Below are 14,259 nucleotides of genomic sequence, written 5' to 3'. Positions count from 1 at the left end.
GCACTCAATACCACAAGGCTACACCCCAATCGTCCATCTAACAATGGCGCCCCCTCCTGAGCTTCCCAAGAAGATCGAGACCATCACTCCTCCTTGGTGTGAGGGTGCCGAAGCGGCCAATGCCGAAGCCCTTGGGCCAGCCCCTACCCCTTTTGCCCTCACTGTCCCTCACTCTACCCGTCGTGCCACTCATCTTTACGAGGAACTTCGCCATGTCGATGAGCTCGACAACCGTCATCTCAAGACCCGCGTCGATGCTCTCAGCGAGGAGATCCTCCACTGGCAGGAGACTGACTCCGAGACCATCCACGGTCTTTCCAAGGTCATCGTGATCAAGTACGGCGAGACTGCTATCCGAGTCATCCGCCGCGTCTGGGACCTTCACCTGGTCTACAACCGGGCTCCCAAGATCCCCGGCGATGACGCCGGTCCTTTCGACCAGAGCAGCTGGCTTGCCACCATTCGCGACACCGTGCTTTACCGCATGCACGTCAAGGTCATCCGAAGCCAACTTGACAATGCCCTCGCTGCCTAGGACGCCGAGGATTACAAGGTTAGGTCCCACGGCCTGCAGAACAATGATAGTATCTACGTCACCGACGTCCTCGTCCAGGAGCACTGCGACCGCGTTGAGCGCGCTGCCAAGGAGAAGGAAGTCCTCACTGCCATGTTTGAGGAGCTCACCCAGGAGAACCTCATCGAACTCCCTGGATTCAAGGCTACCGCTCTTGGAGTAGCACCCCTTTTGGCCCTGCGCCAGTGCGGCGAGACCGTCGAGGAATTCTACAAGATCTCCGATGAGAAGGAAGACATTCTCGAGAACAACGACGAAAGCGACATGCGCTACTACCAGTCTTTCCAGCTTTGGCACATTGCCGCCCGGGCCGCCATGGGCTGGGAGCCTCGCCGCGTTGGAACTGTCCAGGACGTTCTCAACATGTACTGCTACGACATTCTCCGCCGTCGCCGATTCGAGAAGCGCAAGCGCAACTCCGAGCTTCGACACCAGCTCGAGGCCATCCTTGGTGACACTCGTGGCGACCAGGTCGGATTCGGCAGCGAGGATGACGCAGAGGAGGACAACCAGGAAGAGGAGAACATCGAGGAAGAGGACTCCGATGGCCCTGGCGAGCCTACTGACACTGAATCTGGCTCTTCCGATGAGGAAGAAGAGGACAGCTCGGATGACGACCGTCCCATCTTCGGTCACTATATCGACTAAGCGATTCGCTCCCCAACGCGACATCTTCGCCTCGACACATGCGCTCAGCATTCATGTCTAGTAAGCGAATTATTTTTTGGAATGCCATCAACAACGGAGCAAAGCCAACGAATTCTTTCAACAAGGGGAACCAGCAGGAGTCTAGCAACAGATTCCCAACAACAGCCCCAAAGTCTGGCAAAAGGCTACCTCTAAGGAAAGGGATAGATATTGATGTCTAATGAAGGACTTACTGCAAACGGCACAAGGTTAAGGGGCGATTTTTAGGTCAAGGCACATATAACCATCACCATATCTACTTGCTATCAAATGGAATACTGCCTTTATAATTTATTCTGCGCACCAGTGATGATGTCTTATCGTATGAATTGAAATGTCTCTCCATCAAGGATTAAAGTACTGATTTCCTTGTAAGACACCAGTCTCAAACTGATGACATATTCCCACCTGTCATCCTTGGTACATCATAAACGATAGTCATATTCATCATCGTCGCTGTTGTTCTACGTCTTCAATCATAACAAGATAGAAAGACGGAGTATCGTATAAAAAATAAAGAAATATAGTATTGATATCGTTTCTCATTCGGAAAAACATATGATGGAAATGAAGATGAGGGAAACGCTTCACTGCCCTCTCAACCCATTTAAGGGCATGCCCCCCTCAGCCTGCTGAAGCCAAAAAGCTTTATTTTTCCATCCTTCTCTTCTCATTCCAGGCATTAAATACTCGAAACCCACCTAGCATCGTCCCTATTTCCAGTGCCTTGGGTGTATCTTTCATTTTGAACCAGAGAGCATGCCGTTCTTAATCCTCTAGGATATATCCTTTTTCAACCCTTGTACTTTGCGTAGCAGCTCTTATCTTCGAGAAGCATCCAGGCCTCCCTGAAGATCCTGCTCAAGTCCGGTGTTACCATGACCAGCATATTCCTGAGGTCGAGGGTCCTCAGCAGTCCATTGACCATTACCCTGAGGCAGAGGAACGGGGACACCCTGGCCCTGAAGACCTCCACCGCTTTGGCCGGGCACGGTACGGACATTCTGTCGGAATCGTTGAACCTCATCCAAAATCATACCACGCATCTGACCAACGTCCTCAACAACCTCAAAGTCGAAGTTGAATGTGGTGGGGCAGTCGGGCTCGTCCGAGGCGTCATGCCAAATTTGCAGGTAAGGGTGCTCGAGAGCCTGCTCTACACTGATACGGGACGAAGGGTCGAAGGCGAGCATCTTGTCGAGAAGGTCGAGAGCGTCGGGGTTGGCCTGGGGGAACAGGCTGGGGAAAGGCTTCTTGGGCATGAAAGGTAGGTTGCGGACGTATTCCTGGGCACGGGGTGAGCCGATACGGGAGAGGGTCTCCTCGTTGGGGGTTCCGAGAATGTGAAGAATCTGGTTCAGCTGGTCGACGTAGTCACGGCCCTTGAAGAAAGGTCGTCCGCCCAAAAGCTCAGCCAGAATACAACCAACAGACCAAACATCAACTACAACAAGTCAGTAAGTCATCCCACAGCCACAGTTATTTTCGATCACACGTACTAGCTTTGGTGTAGCTCTGGAAGCTCAACATAATCTCAGGTGCACGGTACCATCGAGTAGCGACGTACTCGGTCATGTATCCAGCATTCTCTTCGGGGTCGACTGAGAAACCTCGGGCAAGACCGAAATCGCAAATCTTGAGCTCGCAGTCGGCGTTGACAAGCAGGTTACCGGGCTTGAGATCTCGGTGCAGAACGTTTGCGGAGTGGATGTACTTGAGACCGCAAAGGATCTGGTAGATAAAGGATTGGAAGTGGGCGTCGGTAAGAGGCTGGCCAGATCGGATGATGGCAGCCAAATCACACTCCATCAGCTCTGTGCCGTGTCAGCTTATTGTTCATTCTTTCGTCTTTCGGGGAGGCATCGTCACTGACCCTCGTACAAGTAGGTCTCGTTGAAGTTATCGGGTCGAGGAATGTCCATGTCGTACAAACATGTGATCTGATGGGATGAAGCTATCAGCATACGCGTCCCTTGTCTGTTGCGCCGAGGCAGAAACTCACGTTGCGGTGGCCGCGGAAGTGCTGGAGCAGCTTGATCTCGCGCAGGGCGCGCTTGGCCAGAATCTTCTTGCTAAAAACATTGGTGACCTTCTTGATGGCTACGCCCTCGTTGGTTTGGTTGTTGACGGCGGCACTGGGAGGCGGGGCTATCGTCAGCAGCTGCGGCGGGGTAGAAGAAGACGAGGTAAAAGAGTTTCGAGTCGCAGCACAGAGAAAGTGTTCTGGGCAACGAGATGCGCAAACTCACCAGACGATACCGTAAGCTCCCTGGCCGAGCTCCTTGGTGACAGTGTAGCGCTCATCAACAACAAAGTCCTGGTTAAAGACCTTGAAGACCTTCCGTCCTTGTAGGTCGCCCATGGTGTATTTGTGTGGTGGTGTATGTGCGGGGCAATGGAAGCTTCGAATATGCGACAAGGTTTGCAAGGGGAATGTCGCTACGTGGGATGCAGAGAGTTGTAGGTAAGAGGGATATAGAGATGAGATGAAACAGGAGCAATGCAGTGACAGTGAAAAAGAACAAAGACAAAGAAACAGTCAGCGCGTCTCTCTTGCGATATATGTATGGAGGCAAAGGCAGGTACCTGACAGACAAGACAATTGCTGGTTGGTTCCTTTCCCAAGTTGGTTGGGTCGAGCGAGGTGGAATGGGAGCAGTTAGACTGGGTCTGGGTCCAGGAAGGTCTGGACATGGGTAGAAAAAGAGCTCCCCTCAGCTGCTGGATTGGATGGACGCCCGTGGACCTGACCCGGGGTTCACTACGGGGGGGCTTCCAGGGCTGTCAGAATGATCCACAGTGGCCCGAAGCCGCTAAACAGCAGAACTTAGGGACCCCGCAGGAACACACAAGTCACCAAGTCACCGCCTAGTGATGTGGTTGATTTGTTCGTCTCTAGCTCCACAGAGCCTGTGGCCAATCAGTCTCTCAACATTGGTAGCCGCGCGACAACGACCCATGCTTCAAAGTCGCAATAATGCATGCAACGGCTCGGCTTCATCTTGTGTTAAAATAACAGAAATAGGGGAACTTCCTCGTGTTGAACGCTTAGAGGACGCAAAGTCAAATTTGATGATTTCAAGGCTTGCGCCGCCTTTCACGAGAGTTTGTCTATTAGACCGCTCGTAGGCCTTGGATCTTGCAAGCCATGCTATCGGGGCTGAGTCTCTAATGTGAAAAAAGATGGTCAGCATCTCATCCAATCTCACAGCATCTCAAAGATCCGCCTCACGTAAAGCCTCCACTAATAATAGATCCAATTCATCTTTATCCTGTCTGGCTTCGGCATCACCGATGCACAGCTACGCAACAGGTCAGAATTAGCGAAAACAGTCGATTGTATATGACGATATCTAGTAGATAGTATCCTTCAGCCCCAAGCTATCCAGATCGAGGGCAGCCACTTACAAGACCGCTGCATTATCAGGTCAGCCCAAAACCATAAGCATATAGGGCTGAATCTTGCCAAGTGGGACTCGACACATCAGAGGTTGCAGCTCTGCTGAATTGACTCTGGCCGCTCGTTGTTGGTTCTCCATACCGTGAACCTGGATACTCAGACCGAGGACCCGGAACCTGAGACATGATGCGGGATCGACAAAAAAAAGTATTGAAACAAATAATCTCTGCATAAATTAATCAAACAGTTTGCTGAGAATACGCAACCAATAATCATTCAACTTTGAATCAAAATGTAAATAATAATCTAATCTAATCTACCCTGTCCAACCTTATTTCCCCCATTCCTTGACCTCTGTATGCTATACAGGCATCGGGTATTATAACTCGTCCACATCCTTGTCTCTCTATCCGCTAATCCTGGTTTTTACTCTTCTCCAAAAGTCTCCTTTACAAAGTTCTTGGAGAATCGCGTGCACTGCTCGTATGCCTTGGAGAAGCCGTCGTTTCCGCCGTAGTATGGGTCATTGACGATCTCGGGTCGCTTTGTGCCGCTGAACTCTCCGAACAGCATCACCTTGGCGGTCGAGTCCGGGTTGTTCTTTTGTAGTCGGAGAAGATCTGAGAGGTTTGATCGATCCATGGCAAAGATGTAGTCGAAAGTGGTGAAATCGCTCGGGTGGAACTGGGATACCGTGTCAGTAAGCTCGGTAAGAATGCGCTGTAGGTTGAGGGGAAACGTACGCGCCGCGCGAGATGGTCATAATCGTCTATACCGTTGGCCTCTAGTGTAGACATGGTTCGGTCATCCGGGGGCTCGCCGCTGTGATAAGCAGCTATGATGGAATAGTTAGCCAATTGTCATACATGACAATAATGATAATCGTACCTGTTCCACAAGAATCGATGCGCCCGATCTTGTCTTTGAGATTCGGCTGCTTAGCGAGGTGTTGAAAGATGCCTTCGGCCATGGGCGAGCGACAGATGTTGCCCAGACAGACAAAGAGGACGGATATTTGGTCAGGCATTTTATCGTTATTGTGCTGTGCTGTATAGTATTGGACGATACAATGGAGTGAATCGGAATAGATACAATTTTCGTAACAGACCCCAAGTTAAATAGGAGGGAAAAGACTGTAAGAAAGGAACCGAGATATCGATGGTCGGTCGCAATGACGTGCCCGGCCCGATGCGCATAATCTAATCTGCCCCGCCATCTTCAAATTCCAAGCCTCGGAGTGGATGCTTTGGAGGGGTACGAGAGTCAGGTCAACGCTCTGGCCTATGTCGAGCACTATTCAGACGGTCATATAGACAAGCCTGGTATAGCAGATCCGAACTACAACTCCTAGCGTGCAGCACCAGTTCCCCGGGATGTTTCATTCAACAACCTGTATCCTTGTTATTGCCAGAATATCATGGTCTCGGGCCCAGATGTTGTCTGTACTCCGAGTTGGGGATGACAGGCTGACAGGAAACTCGGACTTAAACTAAAGACACAAGAATACTTAGGTAAAATAACCTAAGAGTTAGTCTAGACTAGCATATGTACTGTATATTCGCTAACTCGCTTTGTCTTTGAAGCTTTGCAACATTCTGCCCCAACACGTGCTCTCGTGCTCAGCTGGCGTACAAGATCCCTGCCAAGATGGCTGCTTAGACGCGCTCTCATTGCTGGAAACGTGTAGGCATCGTGACTTGACTCAAGCCATCGGCCCAAAGTCTCTCCATTTCTGACAGCTTCAAATACTATGTAGAAGCGTGAACGACCGTGAATTGCTGCCAAACATGACACAAACAGTCTATAAAAGGGAGCATCGCGGCCTCCATAACCTCAGGATGAATCACCATCATCACTCTTCACTTGCCATAACTCCTTACCTAGTCACTATCCCCTTATTCCCAAATCATAATCCACCATGTCTTGTGATTGGAAGCCTCCAGCCTTTGGCACTCCCGTCTGGATGGGTATCCCTGCCACAGACGTGACTCGCGGTTTGTCATCTCGGCGTATACCATCCCTGAATCGACACTAATACAAACCTGCAGCCTCGGAATTCTACAAGACTGTTTTCAACTTTTCTTTTGGCGAAGCCACCGAGAAGTACCCCAAAGACCAACTCATGAAGTTTGACTTCAACCCAAGCCTTGGCCTGTCAGGCGGCATTCAAAAAGCCCCTGACCACACTGGAAATTTTGCCCCTGGGAAAGGAGGGATATGCATCTACTGGTATGTCGAGAATGTTGACACTATCAGCCCTATTATTGAAAAGGCTGGCGGTAAGATGTTGAGTGAAAAGGAAAAGGAAGGCGAGCATGGTTTATACCGGTTCTTTGAGGACACCGAGGGATCAGTCGGTGCTGTGTATCAAATGGCTTGAGCGGGATAGAACAAGGGGATCGAAAGACACTAAGCAGCATTACAATCCTCCTCGCAGGATTTTCTTCGACATAGTCTTCCCAATACAAATCTTGCGAAAGTAAAAATGACCTATAATTAATGCTACACTATAGTATTTGGTATGCCAAGTGGTTTGGCACCGTCCATGTCCCCTTCTTAACCAATTTCCACACCATCTTTCGACACACTACATGCTGTATCGGAATTTCTTGTCTAGCGAATCTGTGATATCCGAGTCTTCAGACACACCAATCAGAGCATCATCTCTTCCACCCTCCGGGTCTACACGTCGACTGGCAGCCCGACAATCACGGGCTCTGTTCTCTTTCTTGATAATTGCAAGGTATGTGATAAGCACAAGCACCAGCAAACACCAATTGGTAATGGTAAATGTATACCCAGTGAGATACCGCGTGTCGCCGTTCCTCCCCCACATCTGCGGCGCTATGATGCTGCCAATACCATACGCAACGAAGAATCCAGCACCAACAACGCTCTTTTTAGTATTCCCTTTGACGTTGCTGGCTAGAAGGCCAGCACATGAGCAGAGTGGTGCAGTGTAACATGTTGCCAGCCACGTCGAGACCACGACACCCCAAGAATAAGTTTCATTTGTCTGCGAGGAAAAGACGAAAAGCATTATGGAGCCAGACAAGGGTATCAGAATGAGACAAATAGCTGTGTATATCCTGGTATTGGGGAAGAACTGGGGAACTAAAGCTGAAACCCAGGAGGTAACGAAGTTTAGCAGACCAGCGGGAAGTCCGACGAGCATCGAATCGAACTTGGAGAACCCGACTCCATCTATAACCATGGAGGAATACTATAATGAATCGTTAGCATAATTCATAAATAGCCACCAGGGACGTTTGTTGGGCACCTTTGTGATAGGATTGGCAGACGCTATGTAGTACGCCATGAAGAAGTACAGCCATGACAGGGGCGAACCTAGCGCCTCACGCATCTGTTGATAATCAAAGTTTCCTGTATTGCTTGTTGCACAATCCATGACTAGTCTCCTTGTAGAAACCTCTCTCTCCCGCTTATTTAAGAACCAGGCGGTTGCAGTGTCAACGGGCATCATGGCCACGAACAGGAAACCAAAGAGTATAGTCAACGCTCCAAAGACAAGAAACATGACTCTCCAACTGCGGATTTCCATCTCCATGTCGCCAAGAGCGTACATGAGAAGACCTCCAGTTATCTGGCTGATTCCATTCATCGATAACCATGTCGCGACACGCATCGGGTGCTCGTGTTGACGGTACCAGTTGGACGTGAGGATGATGAAAGCGGGAGATACGGCAGCTTGGGCGAAGCCTAGTAAGAAACGGCAAGTAGCGAGACCTTCAAAATCCTGCGATGCTCCGATGCACATCTCCATAACACCGCAGGTGATAATTGTGGCACCGATAAACCGTGTGATGTGGAAGCGACTGAGGACATAAGCAGCTGGATACTGAGATACCAATTGGCCGACGTAGAATATGGAAACGGCCCAAGAGTAGTCCTTGCTTGTGAGTTTCAAATCGCTTCTGAGGCCAAAGACGGCGGTGTAGTTGATTGAGTTTTTATCGATATCTGTGGTATATAAGTTAGCCAAGGTCGAGTTGGACACAGCATGTTGGATAGCCACATTGGAAGAAGTAAACCACTGCCATAATGGGCATGATAAAAAGATCCAGTTTCTTCACTAGCCTCTGTTCCTCTTCGGCGTCGAATTCTTCAGGAATGATTGAAAGCTCATCTTGTTGGCGGACATATTTCTCTCCGCTTACAACGTCCTCTATTGCAGGTCCGTGGCCCGTTGTGTCATCGCCTGAAGACATAATAGATGCTCGAAGTAGTGCGGGTACACAGAAGGAATAACTATAAAACAACCAAGCACGATTTCACCGAAAGAATTAGTGAAGGGGAGAGGTTGAAGTGAATAAGTCAATGTCATGATTCGAGTGGGCGGCCATGCTTTGTATCAGTGCTTTGACTCAGGCATTCTTGCCCTGCTCAGTAGGTATGCAACTTGGAAGGAGCTTTCTACCCGATTCCCTAGTATTCAGCTACGGGGTATCAGTTGAGGTCAAAGGACGGCCAAAGAGTGGATAACTTGACTAGACTTTGATATATCAGGTCATTTCGTCCTTGCTCCTGATTATCTCTACAGGTCGGTTTTTGAAATGGATGTTTCCAACATGAAACCCACAGCAATTAGTTTCCCTTCACTCGGACTAGGGAGGGGGGACATCACACATGATTAACCGATCGCTGTAAACCAAGTAGTTGAAACCTTTAATTCTCTGTCCTCAAGACATTTTCATACTCAATACAAGAGAGGGGATGCCACATAAAGTAGAGGCGATGCGTCGCTGCACGTGGTTGCGTCCCCCCGTCAGCTGGCCAGATCCAGCACCATCCGCTTGCCTCATAGCCACCCAGTTTTCGTAATTCCTCCTCCTCAGATATCCCTACCCAAAAAGACACATTGCGCCATGCTCGTGTGAAAAGCAGTGAGTTATAGTACATTGAGCGTGCATGACTCGAGAATCGTTTCCAGATATTCCCATGTGAGATCGTGTTGCTCCAAGGCCGTCGCCGTTCGTTGTTACAGTTGAATCGTGTCGTTAGAAATGATTAAGCAAGTTGACGCTGACGTTCTCTCCTAATGGTCTCGAGGACGCCAATCACACCGTTGTTGCGCAGGCGCTCGAGAACCATCTTCATGCCGTCACGGCTCTTGCCCATCTGATCCTGAGTTTTGGTAGAGGCGATACTCTCGATGCTGCGTTGAATACCCTTCTTGCCCCAGCTACCGATGATGCCATTCTTGAACCAGCCGTCTTCTTGAGCTTGGCCCAACTTACCCCGAATCTTATCTCCGATCCTCGATCTGAACTGAACCATAGTCGTCACAGCGGTCTCGTTGGGATTCTGGGCCGTGCCCTCGTTGGGGATATTAAACTCCTGCTTCTCGACCACAGAGAGAATACCCGTGAAGTCGAGGTTTCGCATCTCCGTCTTCATCCAACCCTCCTTGATATCGACAACGCTCGTCTCCATAATGTATGAAGTCTTGTCGCCAGAGCCACCACCAGTAACACTGGCAGGGAGTAGCTTGTATACAGCACTGGGCATTCGACTCTTTTTCAAGTGGATGCGAGTGGTGTGAAGTCGGCTAGTCTTTGGGTCGACATAGTTCTCGATAGTGTCGGTGCTGAGAACATGGGCGGCGAAGGGATTAAGTTGAGGAGACGAGTATCGTAGAAAGTAGGCGAGAGTGACGGTAGGGAACGGGTGGGAGTAGGTGTGGTTTGTCGTGCGAGTGAGAACCATTGTCGCGAATTGAGCAGATACTGCTCGTTAAAAAAAAGAGAATTGTATAGAAAAGCGAAGAAGACGAGGGTCCAATTGGGCGATTGACAGTCAATATGACCTTCTAGTCGTACAAAATAAGCTTCAGGGCAGAGCAGTCAAGCTTTTAGTCCCAAGTTCCAATCCCAACGAGCCACAAGCTCTAGTATAATCCTCGATCAAGTTGATGGTTACGAGGTTGGTGGTTACGAAAAATAAGCCGGGCGCCTCGGCTTAAGCACAGCGAATTCTTATCTCCGGGCGGCGGAGCCGGGAACAGATTGATAAGAAAGCAGAGCAGTGTAAGACGGAAACGGTAGAAGCGTAGCTCGCAGCTATGTCGGGCCGCGAGAGAGAGGATAAAATATGGTCAAACGAGAAGATTTGTCGTGGGGAAAGATGTAGAAGATATGGGGTGATCAGACTTGAGCTCTCGCGACCTCGACAAAGCAGAACAGAGCAAGAGGCTCACTAACAATCCACGCTCGGTCGTAGAAAAGAAAAAAGAGGAGGGAGACAGACCAGACCAGACCAGGGAAGGAAGTGGAGGCAAAAGAAGGAGCAATCGGCTGATTGAGGTGCAACTTCTCCGAGTTTAGCCAATTATGAGCTTCTTGATCACCAAAGTTTGGCCGACTCGCAACTTTCCGATTGGGCGATAGTGAGGGGTTAGTTCAGTCCGGGGAGGAAGTGTGGCCACTGACACGTGATACTATCATAGCGTCATCAAACCAGCATAACAACACCAAAAGCCAGGCGAGATGACGACAGAATCCGACTTGACGATGCTACACTACTGTATCACTGTGTCATCGCGTTTGCTTTCGTCAGTCCGTCTAGCCAACAGAGTTTATGCGATGCACCTTATGCTCCAAAACAGGCCTGTCTAGATTTCACATGACTTCGATTATCAGGCATCACACAAGATGCCAGTAACAGATGATGATATACGAGTCCTCGGTGATGCTATGCGCAATTCACATAAACAGACATCATCCAATAGTTGTCTCGGGAATTCAAGACCACAAAAATAATAATACAACCAATCAATCAGGCATCATAAACTCTACACAAACTCAACAAGTGCTCACCTGAGAGCAGAGGCTTAGACAAAATCCATGACACCAAAGTTACCATAACATAATGCAATTCATATTATAAACGAAATGTGTATCGTGACTATTTTACTAAACGCCTGTTTCTACCCATTTATTCCATTCCTTAACTCCTCGCATATATGCCCGTCTCATTGTAATCCAAATCATGACAATTACCGCTTAAATCAAAAACTCACTTCCGGCCCAGTGCCCCAGAACAACCCAACCGTCAGCGAAACTCTCCTTATCCATGCGCACAACGATAGCTGCGTGACTATGTCGGTGCTTCTGGATATGAACAGGGAATTTGCGCCAGCCGGCCGCATTCAGATTCTCGATCATCTCGAACTGATCAGGAGTCAACGCCAGCGTGGGTTGCTCTACTGTTGACATTCTGCGCTCTCTTCTGAGTTTTTGGCGATCCTCAGCGTCGTAAGCCAGATCATCGTCTGAGTCGGATGCCAGGTATTGCTGGTCCTGGGCACTGTTGAAGGATTCGTAAGCTTGTTCCACCTCTTCTTGGATCGCCTTGATTCGTAAGGGCATGCGGTAGTCTTCAATCTTCAAACCAGCGAGTCCTGATTCGTGTAATTTAATTCGTTTCGCACTGCGGACTGTTTGAACGGCGGAGTTGGCCAGGAAAACAACAACTCCGATTGGGATTATAACGCCAATTGTCAACATGAAAGGGACATTCTTAATCCATTTCTTGATGGAGTCGAAATCCGATAATAGAGTGTCTTGGCCTTGAACCTTGGGAGATTGTGTCACCGGGTGGTCGGGGTCGAGAATAACACCATCGTAGTCTTTGAGATAATTGAGCTTGACGTTGTCGAGATCTGTGTATGGGTCGGTCTTATTGATGCCAGATGTGTAATGCACAACACTTCGGTCATTGACAATATTCGCATACAGAGTTCGGCGCTTGAATTTCTTCAGGCCGGACATAAATATGGAATTGGGGTCGGCGAGAACTGCGAGAAGAGGTCGGTTGGTGTTGCGAAAGCTATCGATGGTGAAAAGTTGTCGACCGGACATGGATAGTGTTCTGGCGCCGAGGACGTTGTAGATATTGCTGAGCCACCCCTTTAGTGGTGTTCTTACACCGAGATGGGGGGTTGCAAATGTAGTAAAGTTCTGACACGGAAACGTTAGCATTCATCCGTTGTGACTTGTACCGTTGGCACCAGAAACTTTGCGACTTACCATGCATTCAAGATCATCGAGAACTCCTTTCGCATAAAGCAAACCAACTGCGTATCGGGATACCAGACCTCCAAGTGAGTATCCTGCGATACTCAACTTTGTGATCTTTCCACCCTTCTTTTCAATGTCTTTCAACTCTTGCTCAATCTCTGCGCAAACGCGCTCGCCACCAGTCTCGATGCCATCATAAGTGTGGTTGCCGCTGTTCTGTTTCGCGAGAAGGATATATAATTCGTCTTCAGAGTAATTATCGCGAAGGGATTTCGCAACGTTGCGCAAATGAGATGGGTTTCCCCAAAGCTACAATAACGAAGGTGGTCAGCCATGACGTGCCAGAATCGATCGTCAGGGGCGGAAGGATCAGTTAGTTGCTTACCCCGTGAACTAATACACAGAGATGCGTTGCATTTACACTACCGCCGGTAACGTCTTCCAGGACAACGGGTTTAGACATGATGAGTAGAGTTGAAGTATCAAATATGGGGAATATGGGGAAGAAATCTGGAGGGCAGAGTTGCCACTTGTATACTTTTAAAACAAACGAATAAATTATTAGCTGAGATCAACGGAGTTTCGGGTTGCGTAAGTATCGGAGTGATTGCAAGTCCGCCCCTGCACAAGGAGACGGCGGCACGGAGTTAAATGGTGTTAAAGCCCCCACCAAGATCGATGACAAGCGTCGACGTCGACAGTAGAGTCTCTTTCTGGAACGTTTTACCAGTCAGACCCAGTATTTTAAAATGCTTAAACCCGCGGGACTGAGTTTGTTTGCTGGTTGCTCTTCGGAGAGGCTGTGTTTTGGCTTTTATAGTTGCGGAGTTATCTCGAATCAAAATGCCAAAGATTATCTCGGATAGATACGAATTCCGATGCTGTCAGAATCTGTCTCTTTTCAGACAAGAAAAGGGGCCAAGATCTCATTTTGGTTAATTGATCGATACTAACAAGTGGCGCTTGTCTGCGCCATCGAGACTGACTTGCGCGAGCTGAATTCCTTTCATGACGGCTGCAAAGCTAGCAAATCCGAAAGCGAGTAATGGCCTGTAGTACAGCACTGGAGTGCCCGCTACAGGTAGCCAACTGGCTGGCAATGGCTTTACCGTGTAAGAGAATGCGACTGTTTTGGCGATAGAAAGAAACCAAATCAACTTATCTTGATACGCTCTAGACTCATTCGGCAAACCAATAATTTTTACATTATTGGTTTTTTCACCATGATAACTTCAAAGCACTTGCTTGTCAGGCTGACAATGAAGTCATGGCGGATGAGCTTCTGTACGATTATTCTCACCAAATGTTACAGAGGTGCTTGGTTTTAGAGTGGGGCTTCTCAAGGGAGCAGCCGCTCTAAATTAGTGGTTCACCTGCAGCTTCTCATTTCAACTTCAATACTTTCAATAAAGGACTTGGAGAAATTCATTCTCACGCTTCAAGGAACAAGTAAGCCTCTGGTTTCTTTCTTTTTCTAGCTCTATATATACAGAAACTCTTTCGTGCATTGGCCACAGCACGGGGCTTATTCTCCGCAACTCATTTCAGTGGATCGTCAT

General features: G+C 48.8%; 7 protein-coding genes across 7 annotated transcripts; 2 read left to right on the top strand and 5 right to left on the bottom strand.

Annotated features, from left to right (window-relative positions):
* Positions 1-43: 43 nt before the first annotated feature.
* Positions 44-1,222, top strand: FGSG_10314 (uncharacterized protein; the record flags this gene model as incomplete). Its single annotated transcript, XM_011320972.1, has 2 exons — positions 44-472; positions 536-1,222. The coding sequence occupies 2 exons, from the start codon at positions 44-46 to the stop codon at positions 1,220-1,222; spliced, it is 1,116 nt and encodes a 371-aa protein (XP_011319274.1).
* Positions 1,223-1,767: 545 nt separating this feature from the next.
* Positions 1,768-3,867, bottom strand: FGSG_10313 (mitogen-activated protein kinase spm1). Its single transcript, XM_011320971.1, has 5 exons — positions 3,511-3,867; positions 3,264-3,396; positions 3,135-3,201; positions 2,761-3,075; positions 1,768-2,705 (listed from the first exon to the last, which is right to left on the bottom strand). The coding sequence occupies exons 1-5, from the start codon at positions 3,621-3,623 to the stop codon at positions 2,083-2,085; spliced, it is 1,251 nt and encodes a 416-aa protein (XP_011319273.1). The 5' UTR covers positions 3,624-3,867; the 3' UTR covers positions 1,768-2,082.
* Positions 3,868-4,979: 1,112 nt separating this feature from the next.
* Positions 4,980-5,736, bottom strand: FGSG_10312 (low molecular weight phosphotyrosine protein phosphatase). The gene is made up of 3 exons (XM_011320970.1): positions 5,550-5,736; positions 5,405-5,496; positions 4,980-5,345 (listed from the first exon to the last, which is right to left on the bottom strand). Exons 1-3 carry the CDS (start codon positions 5,686-5,688, stop codon positions 5,088-5,090), a joined length of 489 nt encoding a protein of 162 aa, XP_011319272.1. The 5' UTR covers positions 5,689-5,736; the 3' UTR covers positions 4,980-5,087.
* Positions 5,737-6,529: 793 nt separating this feature from the next.
* FGSG_10311 (uncharacterized protein) lies at positions 6,530-7,145 on the top strand. Its single transcript, XM_011320969.1, has 2 exons — positions 6,530-6,655; positions 6,710-7,145. Exons 1-2 carry the CDS (start codon positions 6,580-6,582, stop codon positions 7,039-7,041), a joined length of 408 nt encoding a protein of 135 aa, XP_011319271.1. The 5' UTR covers positions 6,530-6,579; the 3' UTR covers positions 7,042-7,145.
* Positions 7,146-7,248: 103 nt separating this feature from the next.
* On the bottom strand, positions 7,249-8,890 carry FGSG_10310 (uncharacterized protein; the record flags this gene model as incomplete). Its single annotated transcript, XM_011320968.1, has 3 exons — positions 7,249-7,884; positions 7,942-8,642; positions 8,698-8,890. The coding sequence occupies 3 exons, from the start codon at positions 8,888-8,890 to the stop codon at positions 7,249-7,251; spliced, it is 1,530 nt and encodes a 509-aa protein (XP_011319270.1).
* Positions 8,891-9,162: 272 nt separating this feature from the next.
* FGSG_10309 (uncharacterized protein) lies at positions 9,163-10,891 on the bottom strand. The gene has a single exon (XM_011320967.1). It carries the CDS (start codon positions 10,386-10,388, stop codon positions 9,690-9,692), a length of 699 nt encoding a protein of 232 aa, XP_011319269.1. The 5' UTR covers positions 10,389-10,891; the 3' UTR covers positions 9,163-9,689.
* Positions 10,892-11,683: 792 nt separating this feature from the next.
* On the bottom strand, positions 11,684-13,163 carry FGSG_10308 (uncharacterized protein; the record flags this gene model as incomplete). The annotated part of the gene is made up of 3 exons (XM_011320966.1): positions 11,684-12,640; positions 12,710-13,009; positions 13,086-13,163. The coding sequence occupies 3 exons, from the start codon at positions 13,161-13,163 to the stop codon at positions 11,684-11,686; spliced, it is 1,335 nt and encodes a 444-aa protein (XP_011319268.1).
* Positions 13,164-14,259: the final 1,096 nt, after the last annotated feature.

This window comes from Fusarium graminearum, chromosome 1, assembly GCF_000240135.3.
Source record: "Fusarium graminearum PH-1 chromosome 1, whole genome shotgun sequence".
NCBI classification, from domain to species: Eukaryota; Fungi; Ascomycota; class Sordariomycetes; order Hypocreales; family Nectriaceae; genus Fusarium; species Fusarium graminearum.
The sequence above is the reverse complement of the archived record's forward strand: the minus strand, read 5'-3'. Positions and strand labels throughout refer to the sequence as shown.